This window comes from Amphichorda felina (genome assembly GCF_050947745.1).
Source record: "Amphichorda felina strain 45539 chromosome Unknown scaffold_1, whole genome shotgun sequence".
Lineage (NCBI taxonomy): Eukaryota > Fungi > Ascomycota > Sordariomycetes > Hypocreales > Bionectriaceae > Amphichorda > Amphichorda felina.
In genome coordinates, this window is record NW_028145049.1 from 828874 (window position 1) to 849380 (window position 20507).

Here is a 20507-nt window from a genome sequence, read left to right on the forward strand (position 1 = left end):
ATATTCCTCCCACCACTCCCCCGATACCCGGCTTAAACTCTGTTCTCGATCTTGTCTAGAATACCCTCTTTGCCTGCCGCGCTGTTTTAGAGTTTCAATTGGATCCAGCATCAAATCACAATGGCTACGTGAGTTTGTTCTCCAAATCCCCTCCCACCACCCCTCCATCCACAGTACCCATCCAGACACCAGCTATTACACCACCGCAACTAACACATGGCATCCATCTGTAGCAACATTACCTGGCACCCGTCGCTCTCGCGCCGTGAGCGCAATGACCTCCGCAAGCAGCGCGGCCTCACCATCTGGCTGACGGGTCTCTCCGCCTCGGGCAAGTCCACCGTTGCGACCGCCCTCGAGCAGCACCTCCTCCACCTGGGCGTCGCCGCCTACCGTCTCGACGGCGACAACGTGCGCTTCGGCCTGAATAAGGATCTGGGCTTCTCCGAGAAGGACCGCAACGAGAACATCCGCCGCATCTCTGAGGTACACAGCCCCCAGCCCCCAAAAGAGTAGTAGGAATTACCAGAAGCTCACCACCCGCAACGCAGGTCGCCAAGCTCTTCGCCGACGCCTCCACCGTCGCCATCACATCCTTCATCTCCCCCTACCGCGCCGACCGCGACCTCGCCCGCGAGCTGCACGCCCAGACCACCCAGGCCGACGACGAGCCCCTGCCCTTTGTCGAGGTCTACGTCGACGTGCCCCTCGAGGTCGCCGAGCAGCGCGACCCCAAGGGCCTCTACAAGAAGGCCCGCGCCGGCGAGATCAAGGAGTTCACCGGCATTTCCGCCCCCTACGAGGAGCCCGTCAACCCCGAGATCACCATCAAGACCCACGAGAACACGGTCGAGGAGTGCGTCGCCCAGATCACCCAGTGGCTGTCCGAGAAGGGCTACCTCAAGTCTGCTTGAGGAGAAGAGGAGGAATAAGAAGAAGAGGAGGAGGAGGGCCGTCCCGGATCTCATTAAATGACCTTGCCATTTCTCGAGCCAGCAGTTACAATCAGGGGTATGCATACCATGCTATTCGCTGCATCTTATAGAGGTTAGAATACATGCGTCAGATGCTCAATGTACCTTTCCGTGCTTCCACGCTTTCCCACCTTCTCCTGCTTCTCTCCCGTGTCGATTCTCGTCGCCCGCCTCACGGGAATTCGAGATCGTAGTAGACGTAGGCTGTGTACTCGTTGCCGTCTCCCGTGCCCAGACCTGCCGCGGCCATCTCCGAGCTCATGGCCGCGTCGTCCTTGGTGACCCTGCCGCGCTTGTCCCTGCCGAACGCATTCCCGCCCAGGTACGAGAACTGCGAGTCCAAGGCCGTCTTCACCTTGGGGGCCAACTTCGGTGTCGTCTGCGGTTCACAAAGTCAGTGCATCAGATCTGTCAGGAGCAATTTCCAACCCCCAGGCGCGGCATCAAACGTACCTTGATCAGAGCCGCAACGTAGTCCAGAGGCAAGCCGTACCGCAGAACCGCCTCGACAAAGACCCGCAATGTCAGGACATGGATCCAGGCCATGACGCTCTCGCTCCACCCGGTGCGGGCGATGCGCAGGGCCTCGCCGCACACCTTGCGCTCCTCGTTGGTGACCTTGTCCAGCTCGCGCTGCTCCTCCTCCCGGCCGCCCTCGACGTACTTGTACTGGCGGGGCGTCCACTTCTGCTCTCTGCACTTGTGGAGGAACTCGGCGCTATACTTCTTAAAGGTCGCTACCGCGAACAGGACGAACTCGTCGTCCTGGGCGACCTCCACGGCAGAGCGCGGGACAACCATGGGCGCCAGCTCCTCGTATGTCTTGAGGAAGTCCTTCTTGGCATTTCTGGGGACGACGATGAGGTGGGTCTCGATGTACTCCGAGTCTTGGATCAGAAGAGCCGGGTCGACAATGGGGGTAAGGGACTTGGTAGATAGGTTGCCGCTATGATGGGACGCCGGGTCAGCACGCACGGGGACGATGGGGCAATATGGCTTCGCTCCCACTACTCACGTTTGACGCCGTTGTAGAGTGGCCAGGTTCGTCTTGACCGAGTTATACTGGGTGAACTTGGACTTGACGTCGCTGTCGACCGTCAGGAGCTCCTACAGGGTTCACGGCCGTCAGCATCCCGCCGGGAAAGGAGAGAGAAGAGGAGCGGCGCCAGGGATACCTTTTGGAGAGTGTCTACGAGCTCTCCGAGAGGCTTATCGGAACGGTAGCGGATCTTGTTCCAGGTAAAGTTGTTGAGGTACTGCTCGGTAGGCTCTGCGGTGGTGTCAGCAGGAGATGCTAGGAGCTGGACATTCGGATACATGTCCTCGGGGCTCGCACTGACTGTCGTTAACCATCTTGTACGAGGCTAGGCGGTCCTCGTCGCCGTTGAGGATGGTGCGCAGCGACTCGGCGACCTTAGCGACGACGGCCTCGGCGGTAGCCTCAAGCTTGGCCAGGTCATCGGCCTGCTGCACGAGGGCATCGAGGGTGCCAATCTTGAACTCGGGGACGTTGAAGGGGAGGACGGTGCCATTGTCGGGAGACACGGTGGCGCTCAGGGCGGAAATGGCATCGTTCTTGTCGTTGGAGTCAAAGGCGCCGAGGGGCAGCGACACCACGGCATATTTGGGGGCCATGGTGACTTCGACGGAGGGGGGAAGACTTGAGGAGGAGGAGGAGGAGGAGGAGGAGGAGGTCGGTCAAGGAGATGGGGCGTGGAGTGCGGAGGTGGCCGCGGGAAGGGTCGGGTAAGGATGCGCGGGGGATGAGGATGAGAGTATTCGAATCTAGGCCCTCATCGGTGTTGCGGGTTTGCTGCTGGGCCAGCCGTCAGGACACCTGGATATGTTGGACTACCGTGGATGGGGGTTGGAGCTGCTGGAGACGGGCAGCTTGGGGCAGGTGAGGTGTGGTACGAACAGGATGAGGTGTGACCTCAGCGCTGTGGCTGATGCTGTGGCTGAAGATGTGGCTGACCAGGCGTGGTGCCTGTGGCTGAGCTCGCTGGACTCGCTGAGCTGCCCTGACCAAGTGCCTGGGTCGAGTGCCAAGGTTCCACCTGGCGCATCCCACCTAATAACGGCACCCAGCTTCAGGTCGGACAGCAGGCGATTATTATTACTAGGCGGATGCGCAAGCTGCGAACTCGTCCAACCTTAGCGATTTGAGTCCTGTCACGCCACGCCACTGGCACGAGATCTCACGAGATCTCACGAGACCCCAGCGCGAATACCCCCCTCGTCGTCCTCGTCTCATTTCGTCCTATCCTGTCGCGAACCTCGACGCTCCCACACATCGCCAGACGCATCGCCAGACGCTTCGCCAGACGCTTCGCCAGACGCTTCGCCAGACGCATCGCCAACCACGCTACGCGATTTTCCTTGGGGGACAAACATTGGACACAGCGCATGAGATGCCTATGTGTGTCAAGCCATATCGGGTTGAAACCTGAGACACTCCGCCGTCATGTCTGCGGACTCGTCGCGTACGCCAACCACGCTCCGATTTCTGCAATATCTGGGACCTGTACACTAATGACCCTGCCCCAACAGCTTCTAGCTCACCGAACGCCTCACCCGGCGACCAAATCCTCGCTGAAGAGTCGGAATCCCGCCCAGAAGGCCCCTATGACGATGTAGCTGCTGCTGCTGCGGCCACCGCTGTCGCATCGACCTCGCCCGAACCGCCTGCGCAAGCCACGTCAGAGACGCCAACCGAAACTGCGGCAGCGCCGATTGAGTTCGTCGACGATGACGCGCCTGAGACGACTGCGTCCTCTGCTAGCCCCCATAGGGATCGTGCCACGACATCAGGGTCCGTTGGCCCCAGCCAACGGCGCTTAGCCAACGGGAGTGGTCTGCCTAGGCAGCCCAAGGACGGCCGTGTAAGGAACCCCGTCCCTGCCAAGCTCCAGAACATGGCCAACAAGAAGGATGGGAACTTTGCCGTGATGCACATGGATTTCTTCAACAAGCCGCAGATGGATGAGCGCGACCTGGCCGCTAAGCGCTCCAGCGAGGCCACCCAAGCTGCCGCCCTGAATGCTATTAAGAACGGATACCCGTCGCTTAAAAGAAGCAAGCGTATATGGAACCACCAGGACTCCGAACCGCCCGCTGGCCCTCCGGGACCCCACCAGCACGCTCCTCCTCACCCTCAGTACCCGTACATGCCCCCACCACCGGGATACTGGCAGACTCGGCCAGACGGGGGGCCTCCGTCACCGGAGGTGAAGGCAGAGCAAGCCCGGCTTCTAACCTTCTTGCGCAGCCTCCACCCCGTCCTAGTGGTTGATCAGCTATGCAAGGCTCTTGCGTACTTTGGGGGGATCCCTGGGGCGCCGCCTCCCCCTGACAATCGGGGATTTCCCCAGAGCGATCGAAACAATGGCTCAGGGTCACTCGTCGTCGGCTGGCTCTCCGAAATCTTTCCGCCCGCAGACTTGCCTCCGTCCTCAAGGTACCCCGGGGGGCTGGGGGGGACCGACGCCGGCCAGGCAGGAAATGCTGGATCCTCTGGGGCTATGCCCGGAAGACGCCCTCGGGGACGCCCGAAAGGGAGTAAGAGCACGAAGACACGCAAAGACAAGGGTGTCAAAAAGGGTCCCAGGGCACCTACTGAAGGCGAAGGAGCTGACCTGGATGGAACGCCTACCCAAGCTGAACCGGTGGATGAGAGGAATAATCAAGTCCCACAGCCCTCAGACCAACCTTCAGAGCTCGCCCAGGTCCCGGAGGCTCAGTCGAGCGCCGACGCCTCCTCCGCTCTAGACGAATTGCAACACCCCGACTCGTCTATACTGAGTACGCCCGGGTCGAAGAGGAAGGGTCGCCCGAAGGGCTCCAAGAACCGCCCGAAGGGTGCACCCGCTGACTTGACACAGTCTCAGGCTGGATCTGCCAACCCAGCTCCTCAGGCCTCCCCCACCCTCAACGTCGCCAGAGCGGCTAGCAATGGCACCACCAACCCCCCGCATGATTCGACATACTCGAGCAGTCAAAGCGTCCAAGGAAGCATTCCAGCTGCTGGGGGCGCACTCTCTCTGCATGCACAGAACTGGACGGACGCCCCACCTCAAAGCCCTCGCCGCCCAGGAGATAATACCAGGAAGAGATCGATAGAGCAGACTGTAGCTGCCCACGACAGCGCGGCGCAAGGGAATCAAACCGCAGAGCAGGCTCAGCAACAATCTCAAGCTAGGCATCAGCTCCCTGAAGGCACCCAGGGAAATGAAGGAGTCCAGGGAGTCCAGGGGCCCCGAGGCAAACGCCGCCGTATCTCCGACTCACGCCAGTCAACCGCTACTCAGAACCCGGGTTCACAGCAATCGGGAACCGACTTGACTGCAGCGCCTGGGGTGAATAATGCTGGTGTTCTTCACAACGTAACGCCCAACTCTTCATCAGGAAGCTTCGGTCCTCAAAGCCCGAGAACTGTGGCGCCCACCTCACGGCCGAACTCTGGCCAGATGGGTCGACATCCCGGCCCGCAGTTCCGCCCTTCGCCTCAGGAGCAGTTCCAGCAGCCACAGAGAAACACCCCTACCGCACATCCTATGAACCAGGGCCAGCGACAGCAGCAACAACAGCAGCAGCAACAGAACTATTACGTACAACAGCGGCAGCCGCAGCAACAATTCTCAAGCAATCAGCACCAAAGCCACATAGCAGCCCCTGCAGCGCCCTCATCCTCAGCCAGCGCGCCTTACCCGTCCTTTGGCGATAGCCAACAATACCTCAGCATGCAGTACGCTCTCAGCGCTGGCCGCTCCGTGCAACAGCAGCAACAGCAGCAGCAGCAGCGCAATGCGCCCTCGTCCTTTGGCACGCAGGCGCAGCTCGATGCCACGATGGGAGGAGACGCTCGGATGCAGGAGCACCTGTTCGACGCGTACGGCAGAAGGTGATGATGGGCGTGAGACATGCTCAGGCACAATCTCTTCACCCTTATTTCTTGGCACGGCGATATCTCCCTCTGATTTAATCTACATAGCGAAGACAAAACGGGTTCGGGGCACATTGCACGGGATGGGATACAGTAAGGCAACTATTTTAAGTGTCAGGGGTTCGCGGGGAGCGGCACGTATTACACAGACAACATGGGGTTTTTATCCCTATGGCGATGATTTTCAGTCTCCATTGTCGCGATTCACGGAGTCGAGTTAGGTCTTCAAAGCGTCGTATCATAACGGCGCAGTATATTGCAAATGTAGCGCTGGCCGCGGCCAGAATCAAAACCCGCCTCGAGGCTTATCTCAACATACATGACAAGGAAAGGAGCAGATGCGTCCGTGGTATCTACTCGGTCTCGCGAACAGATGAAGACCTCATGACCACCAGTAACATGTAAAAGGGAAAAATAAAAAAAATTGGTGATAACCGTGTCTCTGCGAGCCCATCTTCGTCTGGTGCTCGGGAATCGCCCATGAAAATACCCCCAAACGCCTCGTAAATGCTCGCAGCTCTTTTTGGAAATACAAGCAGCCTGAACCATATGCATACCGACATGATTGTAAAAGGAAAAGCCATGGATCCGAAAGAAGGAACTGCAGGGGATGATTCGTCGCAGTAGTAATATGTAGGTGTTTAAAAGCGCAGAGACTATTGGGTCTCAGTCCGCATCATCGTCGCCAATGGTGCTAGCGGGTGGCCGGACAGAATCATGAAGTTTCCGGCCATAGCACCACTCGTCGTCTTCGTCTAATGCATCCTCGCGAATAAGGTATAGCATGACTTGCTGGTTCCGCTTGATATCTTGCGTCCTAGAAACAATATTGCGGTCGAGAATCAAGGCCTCGGCTGTTGTCATCCATATTTGTTGCAAAACGGGTAGGTCATCTAGGATCGTCTGTGCTTGGTCATGGCTGAGTGAGCCCATAGGGGCGCCAGCCGACAAGCTAGTGTTGAATATCCAATTCGAGTCGAAACCCCACTCGATTCCCTCCATAGATCCCCTCGGACTCTTGCTCCGGTGGAGACTGCTGAAGGAGGAACGGTGATGCTCGCGGTGGTTCTCACGCGACTCGCTGCCGATGGACTTCTTCCGGCCAAAGCTCATTAAACTTCGCCGCGTCTTGGTCGGTTGATCCGTCGGGCCGTCCCTGGTAAGGGAATTGTACCAGTTGTCCACTGCCACTCGCCGGCTATTGTATCCCTTAATTTCCCATAATCTCTCGACTTGCCGCATTCCTCCAATGCAGAGGATGGCGGAATGTATCTCGTCCGAAGGCTTCTCCCTGATATAACCACGGAGTGAGCGTTCCACTCGACCAACGTAGGTCGGAGGCCGTAGGCGACGGCAAAATGAGGATATTACGAGAGGGAACACCTCGTGGACCCGTAATAATGTTTGGTCGTCATACATGTCCATGATTTCCTTCTCAATGGGGTTCACGGTGTAGACGTCCATCTTCAGCCCGTGGCCATGCTTCTCCATGAATTCTAGGTGTAATTTTCGGTACATTTCGAAGAAATGGAAAACTGTGAAGAGTAACGGAATTAACCGACGACGCATGCGCTCATGCTGCGGGGCAAAGGCGAGGCGTTCGGCTTCGGTTTGGCGTAGGAAGATGTCCTTGGTGATCCACTCGCTCATCATGTAGGCTAACTTGGCTGCTACATGTAGCCGGTGCCATAGGCCGCAGAGATAGTGGAAGGTCAATTCCTTGTTATGTGTGGCGGGGTACAGCCGGCGGGCGTAGATGGGGACGTAGTGTTCGAGGTGATGCCGTACAATTGTCGCCTCGTGTAGTGTTATGAGGGAATGCCACGCTTTCGAGGCGAGGCGGAGATTAAGGATGTCGGGGAGCGGTAGGAAGGAGATGACTTGGACCTGTAGTTCGTTTGGAAGTCCTAGGAACAACTGGTCAAGAGGTAAACTGTCGAAAGATTTGATTAGCTGAGGCTGGCGAATTTGTATGTGGGCTGGGAATCATACCTCCTGCGGGTTGACTCGGTCGAGGAGCGAATGTGCGGTAGAGGGACCTCGGGAGTCTCGGTGGTGTGTAACGACTTGGGGTGAAGCAGCGAAACCTTGTGCCTCAAACTGAAGAACCCTCGCTTCTCGCGTTTGTGGTCGGGTTTGACGAGCTCGACATCGGAAGTTTTGGACTCGCGCAGCGGGAGGATGAATTTCGACCCCGAGGCGGCGGGAGCGGGCGCATCATGTAGTTCTTGACGTTGATGCTGATGTTGAGGATCTTGCTGATGCTGCTCGATCTTATCGTGGAACCGCTTCGAACCGAACTCGGTCATTTGCGCGGAGTCGACCGCGAAGGGGCGCCCTTCAGCCATGATGGGCACTGGGGGAGAAGCGAAATTGGAAATAGTGAGCGGATGGCTGAGTGAGAGTCGGTCGTGGGCGAGCGGCCTTTGGGAGGACCCGGCCCGGAAAATGAGGCCGTCTCTCAAGTTGTGCGCAGGGTCAAGGGGCGATTACGTCGAGAACATGGCGTGGAAAGGAGCGGTTTGGAGGACCCAGGCGACGGTCGGGGGGTTTGGACAGGTTCGTCCGCGATCGGTCGCTCGGCTATCTGTCAAGGCTATCCGCTGTGCTCGTGAGCGCGGTCGCTGTCGTCTTCGCTGGCGTTGGTGGCGTGTGTTGGCTGGCAGCAACGGGAGCGAGGGGGCGCGGTGGCGCTGGGTGAGTTTCGCTCTGCGCTTGCGGATGCCGTGCTAAGGATAGCAGAGCAGAGCAGCGCAGATTCGAGGCAGCGCGGTGCGATGGGCGGAAGCGGCAGGAGAGGCGGCCGGTGATTGATTGACTGCCTGGTTGATTGAGGAGACGGTGGATGGCGGAAGCAGGCGTCGGAGGAGGAGGAGGAGGACAGGGCGGCGGCTGGGTAGCGAGAGTTGGTTGCGTGGGCGTGGGTGTGGGTGTGGGTGGTTCTGGAGGCGGTGGTGGTGGGTGTGGAGGGTGATGCAAAACAGCCAGGGACGGGCAGAAGGCAGAGCGCAAGACTGCCCGAAGCGGGAGCGGATGGGTGAGAGGGCGAAGGGAGAGCAGCCAGAAGCGTGGGTTGAAGTGTTGCAGTGTTGCACCGTTGCAGCGTTGCACGCCCCCCCCGGAGGGGTGGGCTGGTGGATAACCGTGGTTTTTGGGGGATAACGAGAGTGTCTGAGTGCCAGGGAGGAGCGTGGGCGACGACGCTGGTTCGCCAAGGGCGGCGGTTTCGCCGGCGTAATAGTGGAGAGGACGCCTGGAAAGTGCCTGCCCGACCACAATGTAGCAGCAACGTACGCCCACTCTGCGAAGCGAAGCGACGCTGCGACGAGGCATGTACCATGCTGCTCGTACATAGTACAATTAATTAATATTAAAGCATTAAGCAAGTAAGGTAGCAGGTATTCCTCAAAATGTGCCCTCGAGCCGACGCCAGCTTGTAGCCGTCGGTCACCTGTGGGAAAGACCCGGGGTGATGCACCGGCAGCACCGCGCTGGGTCTTTTTGGGTGTTCCTAATGCATCTTGGGGCGACGGACAGCCTGGGAGCCAAAAAGCTGGGGCTGTGAGACGCCGAAGTCAACCCGTCCGCAGGGACGAATGCCTGCGCGCCGATGTGGCTGGCGGGTTTTCCCAAAAGAGGTGGTCCGTGACTCCGTCATTTTCTCCCCCGCCAGGCAGGTCGGACCCGCTGGTACCTGACCAGTGACGACCGACTGGGGGTGAGGCCTGCTGGGGAGGTTACAGTGCGAACAGTGAACTCCCCGTGGTCGCAAATCCAACCACGGCCCCTCAAGAACTATCGTCGAGGACTCGAGTCTGCTTTGTTGCGTGCCAAGCGGGCTCCAGATGGCTGTGACCAGACCCTGGACATTCGGGCCGTACAGTACTCCCGGGGTAGTATCCACACGGTATTTATTCTACGACGCCCTGCACTGGGCTCAGGGCTGTCCACTCCCAGTGCCAGGTGGACTTTAGCCGCCCCGGTAACACGCCCTGCGGGCCCAGATGATGCGACCCCAACCTGCCAGTCGCCCACCAGGCTGGAAGCTTGCAAGACCACTTTGCGCGAGATGAAGCAGTGAAAGCACTGCAACATCGGGGTCGCTCCCTCTGTGCTCCCTGGTGGTAGCATCGTGAACGGCGTGAAACTACGAATGCAAACTCAATCCCCCTGACCGTCGACGGCAAGATGGAGATGCCAACCAATGACCGACTGTTTCCAATAGATAAGTATTTTCCTATTTGCTCATCCGCCCGCCGTCTTCTTGCCCGACCTTCTCGTCCGTCTCTTGTTTTATTTTAGTGCTCGTATCGTACATATTAGCATGTTCCCTTCTTTCGGGGATGCCCCCCGTCTCGGAAACATTGCGTGGGGATCAAGATCAAGATGAGACGGCCGTCACCGTGTCACGAGTCCATCCATGCTGGCCATTCTTCGGCGACGATAGGCACACGGACGGACTTATGTTGATGCTAGTAATAGTACTACTACTCGTACTATGTAGCCCAGCACCGCCAGAACGGCCAGACTACGAAGCTAATCTCAAAGTGAGACAGGCCTCCCGTTGGGCCCATCCCAGCCAACAATGGCGATCTCTGGGTCTCTGGCCGATAAGATCGGGGAAATTCACGTCGGCCTGGCTTTGGGGGGGGGCGATAGGCGATGGCTCGCTTGCGTGGGCTGTGGAGAGACCGAGAGACAGACAGAACGGCACTGCCCCGAGTGGACGATGTGCTCGCCGAGTCCGCTACCTTATTAATAATTCTCCCACCCCATTTGGCATTCCGTGTACCATCCGATGCCATACATAGTTACATCCACATGTATTCTAAAACATCGATTGTCCACGCTCTCTGCGACTCTGTATTACCGCAGTTGATGTTAGGACGGGCCCTCTGCTGTTGCTGTACTCGTAGTAGGCCCGGACAGCCCTTTGGAGGTTTCACAGCCGTATTCCTTCGTGCGGATGTCTCGTTGAGCGACTCTGGTCTATTCCGTTTCAGACGCTGCCGTTTCCAGCCTCTCCTTCTTGCCGCCGGACGCCAATTTCTGCCAAGGTGGGGGTGGAATTTGGGACGGAACCTGGAATGCAGGGGCCAGATCCATGGAACGGTCAGGACCAACCGTCACCCGTGCTTCCGTATCATCGGCCCACACCTTCTCGACCATTCTGAAGTTCTGATCGTTGGTCCTCGCCGTTGGTCCTCGCCGTTGGTCCTCGCCGTTGGTCCTCCGTCCCGTCATTTGAGGCTTCTGCGGCTTCTCTTGGAGGTCTTGCCTGGCACTCACTCGCTTGCGCGGGAACTTGTGCGAATACGCGTGTGGACGTCGCCGTCCTGCACTCGCTACCCACCAGCGACCAAACCCCGAGCGGCCATAGAATGGCACAGGAGGATGAGTGCGTTGCAGAGCACTGGAGCAACCATGGCGGCGCTACCCCGGTGGTAATATATGACATCCGCCGGCGAGGATTCGCTGTTGCCTCTGCCTCTGGCTTTCTGGCTGTCTCTGACGTTGCTACCTGTATTATTAGGACGGATAACGGCGACGATCCCTCGTCTGTCTCGTCCGCTCTCCTGTTGAGGTTTTGGCCCCGAGCGACCGAGACAACCAAGACAACTTTATGATTACCGGGCCTCTCACAAATACCGTCCCCAGGCACCCAGTGTCACGCTGACGCTGCCGAGCAGAGAAATGCCGAAGGGGGTTGGCCTTGTGCTGCCGGATGCTGATCTCCTACGTCGTTATGCAGCGGTGTGCCAATGGGCTGGTTTTTTTTTGTTGATACTGATTACTATCCGTACGAGTACTACGTATGTTCGTACGAGTACGGATACTCCCCGATCCAACTGTCGGCTGCGGCTTTCCTCGAGGTTCGACTCCGGCTGCCCCACGACGGCGAAATAGCCCGTGCCTCCAACAAAGTCGCCGTGGTCCGTGACACCGTGCTATGGCCATGAAGCATTGCAATGTAGACCTGGCGAAGAATGAGACGGTGCGGACTGTGTTATAGTACGAGTACGGAGTACTTGCAGTGCGTACGTGCGCGCCTTGTCGCCGACTGACGGCCGAACAACCAAGGAGCCCGAGGACGCACCGATGGACTGACCGACGGAACTGACCGACGGTCTGGGCTGGGAGCGGCTTCACGTGGGGGGGGATCCGACGGCGACATCGTTTTCTGATACCTGTCGTTCTCCGTCTGGCCGCTCTGGCGTCAGTACCGCCACCCGGGCGCCGGCTGTGGCTTGCTTGCTGGTGGACTGGACCAGGAATCACTGGGCGTCGTCCACCCTGGTGACCCTGGTGGCCCTCTGGTGGCCTTGGGGCCCTGGTGCGAGCAGCCTGAACGGAACGGTACAGTGCTGCTGTGGGCGGGGGGTTATTCTCTCTTCCTCGTGTTCTGCGTTCACGCTCACGCAACTCACCACAGACCTTGGCTCACCTCTTTGTTACATCCAACTCAAGCTGCCTAACCAGTTGCAGGCGGGCATCAGGGTCTTCCTAGGCCGGACCCTTACCTAGACACACACGTATCTTCTTTCCCACACCATACAGTAATAGTAGCTCCCGCCGTCTTCCGCCGTCGTCGTGCGCCGTCCTGCGTCGTCCGGCCTCAGTACTACCTACCTATCACCTCCACTCGCTGCCACTCGCTGCCACTCGCCCCCGCAACGACCATGGACCTGTCCTCGGGGGCTCCTCGGTCAGAGCCGGCCGCAACCATGGCGACGGCTCACCTGGCCCGCTTTGAGTTCAGCGATGCTGGCACCAAGGTCCTCATGGTCGAGTGGCTGCCCGGGGCGGCCACTGCTGCTGGTGCTGATGCTGGTGCCCCTGGTGCTGGCGCTGATGCCCCTGGTGCCGCCGAGACCACCGATGCTACCGATGCTGCTGATGCACAGCCAGAGGCGCAGCCGCACGCACAGGTCCCGTCACAGGCACACTCGCAGGACCAGTCAGCAGTGACCCCAAACCCGTCCGGTGCCGTCTCTTCCGGGCCCCCTTCCGGGTCCGCTCCCGGTGTCTCCTCCGGCCCTCATGGCTCCGGGCCCGCTAACTCCGCCTCCGTGCCTGGCCCCGTGCCTGTCCCTGTGTCTCCCGCCGATGCCGCCGCCTGGGAGGTCTCATGGCCTGGCAAGTCCACCTTCCTCCCGGCCCGTGATGCTGACCTCGACACGGACCTCGACCCATCCTCGCCGGCGTCAGCAGAGACCCAGCGCCGCCGCGTCTTCTTCCTCCTGCCCCCTGACGCCCCCGTCCCGCCCACAGTCACCATCAAACCCCCTGGTCGCACCCCGATCCAGGTCAAGCCGCTGCCCGCCATCTTTCCCGACGGCTTCGGCCACGCCGAGGCCTCCCGCCCGGGTTCGCGCGGCGTCCTGCACACCATCTGGGCCAAGAAGCGCCTGCGCGAGCTCGAGCGCGAGATGGACGCCGAGCTGCGCGCCAACCCCGAGAGCGTCGGCTTGGAGATGGCCCTCGCCGAGAAGCAGTGGATCGTCGACAGCTTCCTGCGCCCTCCACCCCTCAACATCACCACCGCCGTCCAGAGCGGGCCTGGCCCGGCGTCGCCCCTGACCCCTCGCTCCCCCACGGGTCGTCTGGGCGAGAAGCTCAAGGGCTTGCGTCTCGCTACCACTGCCGCCGACCTTGCCCCCAGCCCAACAGGTACGTCTACTCTCCTCGCCGCTGGATCTGAATAACTATGGTGCTGACTCTCCACGCCTAGCAAATACGTTTATAAACACGGGCAGCCAGTCCCACACCCTCTCCCCCATAGAAGGCGACATGGCGGTCTCGTCTTTCTCAGCCATGGCACGTCCGTCGGTAGCAGGTGCAGCAGCAGCAGCAGCTCCTGTCTCCTTGAACGCAGCCCTACAGGGCGAGATGGTGGGTGCTCCCAAGTCGGATGATGGTGACCTGTTTGCTCTGCCCCTGAGCCCGCGCAGCCCGGACATGAAGAAGAGCCCGTTTAGCACGTTATGAGTCGCCATTTTCAACGGCGAGATGAAAACTTCCCCATCATATACCCTCGGAGATAGAAAGGAAAGAGGGAAGAGAAAACCCTGCTGGCAGATGATGGCTGGTGCTATGTGAAAAATGATGAGAGCGTCGTCTGGTATTCTTCTTTTGCCACAGTCGTGGGAATGCCATCAAAGACTGGCCATGTTTATAAGCGATGAGTGATCACATATAGCGAGTAGTAGTTTAGAAGATAAGTCGAGTCATAAATCGTCAAGCTGTGCGGTGCCGCCGAGTCGTCTATCACACCGGCGCGCGCCCTGGGTATATATATATACAAGAGCAATAGGTCTGCCACCTTATTCACCTCCACCCTCCAACCCTCCCCTCGTCCCACCTATCCTTCCTCTCCTGCCTCAGATAGTACAGCACCCTCGCGTCGCGGTACCGCCGCACCCACTCAGCCACGTCCCTCTCCGACTCGGCGGCCCCGTCGTCGGCGTCCAGGAAGCTCTCCTCCATGGCCTGGCACACGGCGGCCTGCTCCTGGACGCCCTGAGCGACGCGCTGGTACAGGCTGGCGGGCGCGAAGGAGGCCAGGGCGTGGTCCATGTCCGACTGCTTCTGGCGCCACTGGCGCTCGAGCGCGTGCGTGCTCAGCAGCTGGGCCTGCGTGGCGGCGCGCTGGCGGGCCAGGCGGGCCTCGAGGTCGGCGGCGTGCTCGGCCAGGTCGACGTTCTCGGCGAGGGCGGTCTGCAGCGCGGCGTGCGAGGCCTGCAGGGACGGGTGGGCGGTCTGCGGCGCGTGCGTGAGGGTGTGGAGGAGCCCGGGGCTGGACAGGATGGCGGCGATGTCGTGCTTGCTCTTGTCCTGGAGGAGCTGCGGGAGCCACTGGTCGCCGGGGTCGGGGATGCTGGGGGGTTGTGGTGGCGCGACGGACGTGGGCAGTGGGCGGCCGTCGGTGCTGGATGTGTTGTTTGAGGCCGTGGTGGGTGTGCTGATCCCGCTGGCTTCGTGGCTACCTGGCTTGGGCGGGGGCACGGGCGGTGTGGACGACGAGTCGTGCGGGCCTGGCGTGAAGCTGGCCATGGTTTTGGATTGGGGGGAGGTTGAGGTGCTTGCTGGTGGTGATGATCTGGAGATGAAGGTGCAGCTCTGGGAGAAGTTGGAGGTTGGTGTTGGGGGTGTGGGGGTGGAGCTGCCTGCCCTGAGTGACGTGACGTGGGCTCAAGTCCAAGCCATCATCACCAACATTTCTCCGACTCTCTCGCAAGCCACATGGACATATTACGATCCAATACGGATCTATTCTAGCCTCAGATCCTCTTAGCAGCCCTTATTCCAATCATATCTTTGGCGAGATGCATCAGTTGTGCCCGCGATCATCCTCTCAAGGGTATCGCCCCGATCCATTTTCCTGCAATAATCTACACCCACGGCACAAAGAAGACTGTAAAACGACGAAACTCCAATCCCCGACCCAGGCCTTCCCTCTCATCACGGCTTGACCGACCACAAGTCTCGCGACCAGCCCTTCTCGCGCAGCTTCTTGCTGCTCGTCCCCGCCGCTCGCTTGTCCCCCGTCGCAATCGCCAGCGCCTTGCTGCTCGCCGCCAGCGCCTCCAGCAGCTCCCTGACCCTCTTGGCCTCGACAAACGTCTCCTCCAGGTCCGACTTGGTCTCCGACACCAACGTCGCCAGGTTCATACACTCCAGCAGCCAGTCGCGCGACAGCCCCGTCCCCGCAAAGTGCAGCGCGCTGATGTACGCCAGCACCGTCTCGGGCAGATAAGCCTGTCGGATCTCCCTCAGCTCCTCGTCGCCGGCTGTGTTATGAGTGTTAGCGTGTGACGACCTGGCGATGCCTTTTGATATGCAGGGCACACCCACCTTGAATACCAGGTATCAGCCAGCCCTTGAGGAGCGGCTCCATGCTTTCCTGTGTAATTCTGGCCGCCTCCCCTATCGGGGTCCAGTAGCCTCGTTCGCCAGGTGGTGCGCTGTCACGGTTAGCTACTGCGTACGTATGCGGACAGGGCATTCCATACTCTTTGACGACCTGGGCGGAGGAACCCATGGTCTCCAAGTTGTCCAGGGCCCTGACTAATGCCTCAAGATCGCGGAAGTTTCGCGCGTCCTCCAGCACCTGCTCAGGTGCCGTCCCTTCAATGCCGCTCTGTTCCAGCAGCTCAGCCCAGACTCCGACGTTGTCGTACGACTCGTCAAAGTCCTCATCTGCCCCAATGTCGCGCATGACGTTGGCAAACGGAACCCTCTGCGCCAGCCTCAGCGCGGGTCGTAGATACATGTGCCCTGATGAAGAGTTAGCAACTAAAAGGTACTATGGCCAGTATTGAAGAGTCAGCACGTACTAAGGAAGAACTTGTACACCTTGGTACCGAACGACAAGGCCTCGGGCCATGTCTCCGTCACCATCAACAGCCACTCGACACACCGGATGAGGTATTCATGTCCAGGCTCAACATCCTCCGGATCCTCTCCGAAAAAGTCCGCCTTGATTACCCGCCCCATACGCGCAGTCGGCGGGCCTTCCTCGAGGATTCGGAACATGGTCTTAGCCTCGAATGCCCCAGCGTTGGGCCGGGCAACCTTGTCGTAAACCAGCTTTGCCTGGAACTTGGCAAATTCCCTGCCATCAATCCCGGCTTGCTTCATGAGACTCAGCAGGTTCAACCGGCGCTCGTGCGATTCTTCCAAGATGAGGTTGGAGCTCAAGACTTCGTAACGCCTGGGACCCTTCAGGATCGAGCAGTACATCGGTATCAGCTCTGGTAGCCCAGCGCGACGCAAGAATGCAGCGTACTGAGCAAGGATATTGTCCTCAGCATCCTGGCGTTCACGCGACCGGAGAGCTTCAGCGAAGTCGAGTCTCCGCGAGTCGAGTTCTTCCAGTAGCTTCATCATCACATATACGTGGGCGACGATGCGGAGGCCGTTATGCTGCTCAGGTGTGAAGTATTTTCGGGCTTGGATGTCCCCAACTGCTGTTGATTCAGCAGTGGGAGCCATGGCTCGGCCCTGGTTGTAGAGGTACTCGTCAATCTCATGGGAAATGATGGATGCTTGCAAGGCCTTGTTCGGTTCAAACGCCTCGTCCCTGATGCCAGCCTTGGCCTCCAGAGACCGAATCAGCCGCTTCTCGACGCCCGCATCCTCACCATGGAACTGCACGGCGTCAAACGATGGGAACGTCTGTGTGAGGTTCGAGGCCTCTTCAGGGGGGCATCGACCTAGGATGAAGGTATCGAGCTGGGTGCGCAACAGGGCATTGTAATGAGCAAAGAGATAGTCGTCCCAGGTCCGGGCCACCTTCTCCACGCTCAGAATGTCACCTGATAGCACTCCGTAGACGCCCCGTTCGTAGTCGTCCGAGCCGCCTTGCCTCGCCAAGCCGAAGCACATGCGCCGCCACAGCGCCAGCGAAGCAGGCCCAGCCCCGTCAGCGACATCGTCACCCTCTCTTGACAGAAGCATCCCTGACATGGAAATGGCCCTCCACATCTCTGTCCGCTCCTGGCACCAGTCGCGTATTGTCTGTAGGCTACTCCCACGGCGGAGGTGCTCGAAGCATCCCCGCCATATCGCGCGCTCGAAGTATTCGTCCTGGGGTCGGAGTTTGCGGTCTTGTCGTGTTGGGGCGTCGGGATCTAATTGTGTGACGAGGGGCGTTCCAGAGTCTGTTGTGTGAGTCGCAAATACGTTGCCAGATTGTTGGTCCAGCAAGTGAGGCCATCCAGTGACGCTCTTCTTGAGCTTGATCGACGAGCGCGTGTGAAGCCATCCGTGGGCAATAATATCTCCGCGATCAGCACTCTGCTGAAGCTCGCGCGTGAGGTCGTCAATGTCCGGCCCGGACGCTGCATTGGTCTGAAGCCACTGCAGCACCGCTCTCCGCTCCTTAGCTACCGAGTTTGTCTGGAAGAATGTGTGCAGACTGCTGTCATGCGTCGGTCTGTCCGCCACCATGTCCAACCGTGACCGTCGTGAAGTCCCGTCAACGTTGGGATGCCGCAACGGCAAAACTCGTCCAAGAAGGTCCCATGTCTGTGCCTCTTTCACCAGCTGCTTGACCGTCTCGGAGTCAGCCAGCGATAACCCAGCGCCGTCCATTTCGTCGGCATCCATGTCGACATCGTCATGGCTGTTTCGTGCCCTCGTAGGCCGCAGCTTCGCCAATCGTTTCGATGCATTATCGTGATATCTGCGCGGCAAGTTGAGGAGTCGCTCGCGCTTGTCGGAATCCGCCAGCATTGGGGACAGGCAGTCATCGAGGGCGTTGGCGAACTGCTCAATCTCGGGCCCAGCCTCGATGAATTCCACCGGCGTCAGAGGCGCCATGTCCACATCCAGGTTCGCCATGTTGTTGGAGATGGAGGATTCAGGGAGCTATAGCTCAAATGAAGCCTTGCGCTGAGCTTAATGCCCTTGCGCTTCGGCTGAGAAAGACCTGACCACCTCGATCACCCCCCAGCTTCGACCAAGCCTTGGACCTAGGTGCTGCTGTCGGTACCCTGCATGCCCTGAATACTGGGACAGTTGAAGGCGGTTGCACGTGTGTGACAGAGGTAATCGCCGTCGAGTCGATCGTCGCCGGTAAGAGGGTGGCGTATCGTCGGAATTGTTGCTGTTTGGTGGAAGTTGATGGACTGCAGCGTTTGTGATGCTCGGCACGCCCTGCCCAAAGCTCCAAAATTGTTACTGGGGTGCCGTCTGCCAGTGCCAGGCGACTCAGGCCTGACGCGCTTCCCGCAAGTGGACCTAGCATCACGATTGTTGAATATGCTTGTAAGCGAGCACGCAAACTACGACTTCAAAGCACCCCACAACGCCTACGATTTTTCTTCTTTTTTTTTCCTTTCTTCACATAATGTCATCGGCATTCATATTAGAGTCTCGGAACAAGATACACCTCAATGCTTGTTCAGGTTCCTCGAGGACCTCTTGCGTGCTCAATGATCGCCTAGAAAAACCACCCAGGCGCTCATCCAAAACGTTGCCAGAGTACCCAATACCGGCGGACATCTAGCGACGAGTGCCACAGACCATTCCAACCTCGACAGAAGAAGAATTCCACCGCTTCGTCGCCCGTTACTTCCCCTCGTCCTTGAGCTGCTGCAGCTTGAGCCGGAGCAGGTTGGGCTTGGGGCAGCTGACCGAGGTCGCGTTGTCACCGTAGCGCTCGTAGAAAGCTCCGCAACATTCGTAGAGAGCCTTGATGGCCGATTGGCACTTGGCCTCGTTGTAATTGTTTCTCGTCAGACAATCTGCCGCCAACGGTGATTAGTGCTGTGTGGCCCCAAGGACAAATGATCGCATGGCGATGTTTGCTCACCCTGGATTGCGCACTAGAAGAGCCAATCATGTTGTCAACTTCCCAACTGTGCAGCTTGCCTGGAAGGGGATGATACAACTTACGGCGCGTGGATGACAAGGCGGTTTAGCCTCAACATCATCTTTGGGAGCCTGTAGCCACAAGCACTGCCATCAGCCGGGATACCTTGAGACAGAGGAACAAGATTGTAGGTGTACCATTCTAGCTATAGCATGGGCGAAATACGTTGTCGAAGCATGAAGAGTGAGAGAAGCGGCCCTTGACGAAACCGAGCTCGCAGTTCAGCGGCCGTTCAGCCCACAGTCCACAATCCAGGTCCACCCAAGTTTGATGTCATGCTTTTCTGGAGGGTATCCGTACACAGACACACACTGTGCATATTACAAGTCCTCGCACCATACGGTGAAAGATTTCCAAATATTCGCACCCCCTCGTTCGCTTTGGTGGGCCCAAGGCTTTTGGCTTTTGCGCAGAGTGCCAGACCCTGGTTCCTTGGTGGCCAATCACTCGTGGAAACTCCCCACCTTCGACTGCGTTCCGTCGCCTCATAGAAGCTATGCACTTGCACTCTGGCACGCTTTCTCTCTTTCTCACCCTTCACTCACCACAAACACTGTCTTCAGCTGAAGTGATACCCTGGTCAATCCTTCATCGCACCACGCTGTGCCACTTCTTCTCTTCTCCATCACATTCCCCCACAAGGCTCAACTTTGCGTCTCTCGCAACCCCAGTCCTTGGCGACATCGGACTTCAAGCACCCACGGTTCGTGATGACACCACCCGTGCCTATCCTCCCATCTCACTGGCTAATCTAGAACCATCTGTAGAGCACCGCAAACGAACCTACGCAACCCTTCGCATCAAAGAAAAAGACACAGCCATGTCCTCAGAGAACGACAACGGTAGCCCTGCGCCCCCTCCTGAGGCCCCGGCCAACAGCGAGCACCTCAACATCAAGGTCTCGGACAACAACAACGAAGTCTTCTTCAAGATCAAGCGTAGCACCAAGCTTGAGAAGCTCATGTCTGCCTTCTGCGAGCGCCAGGGCAAGTCACCCAACTCGGTCCGCTTCCTCTTCGAGGGCACGCGCGTCCAGCCCACCGACACACCCGAGGCGGTTCGTCACTTCCCCGCTCCCACACGTTGGCGGCGCATGTTGATGCTGACAAATGATGGAATAGCTCGAGATGGCAGACGGCGACCAGCTCGACGTCCACCAGGAACAGGTCGGAGGCGGCCTCTAAGCGTGTCACACCGAGAGAGGAAAACGCCA

General features: G+C 58.9%; 9 protein-coding genes across 9 annotated transcripts; 4 read left to right on the forward strand and 5 right to left on the reverse strand.

Moving 5' to 3' along the window:
* Positions 1-120: 120 nt before the first annotated feature.
* Positions 121-914, forward strand: MET14 (adenylyl-sulfate kinase; the record flags this gene model as incomplete). The annotated part of the gene is made up of 3 exons (XM_083189769.1): positions 121-128; positions 234-486; positions 552-914. 3 exons carry the CDS (start codon positions 121-123, stop codon positions 912-914), a joined length of 624 nt encoding a protein of 207 aa, XP_083053628.1.
* A 232-nt stretch (positions 915-1146) lies between these two features.
* On the reverse strand, positions 1147-2609 carry VMA5 (H(+)-transporting V1 sector ATPase subunit C; the record flags this gene model as incomplete). The annotated part of the gene is made up of 5 exons (XM_083189770.1): positions 1147-1353; positions 1428-1920; positions 1990-2081; positions 2150-2244; positions 2315-2609. 5 exons carry the CDS (start codon positions 2607-2609, stop codon positions 1147-1149), a joined length of 1182 nt encoding a protein of 393 aa, XP_083053629.1.
* Positions 2610-3438: 829 nt separating this feature from the next.
* On the forward strand, positions 3439-5878 carry ACO1O0_000272 (uncharacterized protein; the record flags this gene model as incomplete). The annotated part of the gene is made up of 2 exons (XM_083189771.1): positions 3439-3457; positions 3525-5878. 2 exons carry the CDS (start codon positions 3439-3441, stop codon positions 5876-5878), a joined length of 2373 nt encoding a protein of 790 aa, XP_083053630.1.
* Positions 5879-6582: 704 nt separating this feature from the next.
* ACO1O0_000273 (F-box protein) lies at positions 6583-8264 on the reverse strand (the record flags this gene model as incomplete). Its single annotated transcript, XM_083189772.1, has 2 exons — positions 6583-7849; positions 7909-8264. 2 exons carry the CDS (start codon positions 8262-8264, stop codon positions 6583-6585), a joined length of 1623 nt encoding a protein of 540 aa, XP_083053631.1.
* A 4332-nt stretch (positions 8265-12596) lies between these two features.
* On the forward strand, positions 12597-13905 carry ACO1O0_000274 (uncharacterized protein; the record flags this gene model as incomplete). The annotated part of the gene is made up of 2 exons (XM_083189773.1): positions 12597-13587; positions 13649-13905. 2 exons carry the CDS (start codon positions 12597-12599, stop codon positions 13903-13905), a joined length of 1248 nt encoding a protein of 415 aa, XP_083053632.1.
* A 339-nt stretch (positions 13906-14244) lies between these two features.
* On the reverse strand, positions 14245-14970 carry ACO1O0_000275 (vacuolar protein sorting family 37 protein; the record flags this gene model as incomplete). Its single annotated transcript, XM_083189774.1, has 1 exon — positions 14245-14970. One exon carries the CDS (start codon positions 14968-14970, stop codon positions 14245-14247), a length of 726 nt encoding a protein of 241 aa, XP_083053633.1.
* A 408-nt stretch (positions 14971-15378) lies between these two features.
* NUP84 (nucleoporin Nup84/Nup107 family protein) lies at positions 15379-18261 on the reverse strand (the record flags this gene model as incomplete). The annotated part of the gene is made up of 4 exons (XM_083189775.1): positions 15379-15707; positions 15772-15881; positions 15930-16194; positions 16254-18261. The coding sequence occupies 4 exons, from the start codon at positions 18259-18261 to the stop codon at positions 15379-15381; spliced, it is 2712 nt and encodes a 903-aa protein (XP_083053634.1).
* Positions 18262-18990: 729 nt separating this feature from the next.
* Positions 18991-19264, reverse strand: CMC4 (uncharacterized protein; the record flags this gene model as incomplete). The annotated part of the gene is made up of 2 exons (XM_083189776.1): positions 18991-19166; positions 19249-19264. The coding sequence occupies 2 exons, from the start codon at positions 19262-19264 to the stop codon at positions 18991-18993; spliced, it is 192 nt and encodes a 63-aa protein (XP_083053635.1).
* Positions 19265-20114: 850 nt separating this feature from the next.
* SMT3 (SUMO family protein SMT3) lies at positions 20115-20478 on the forward strand (the record flags this gene model as incomplete). The annotated part of the gene is made up of 2 exons (XM_083189777.1): positions 20115-20351; positions 20416-20478. The coding sequence occupies 2 exons, from the start codon at positions 20115-20117 to the stop codon at positions 20476-20478; spliced, it is 300 nt and encodes a 99-aa protein (XP_083053636.1).
* Between the last annotated feature and the right edge of the window lie 29 nt (positions 20479-20507).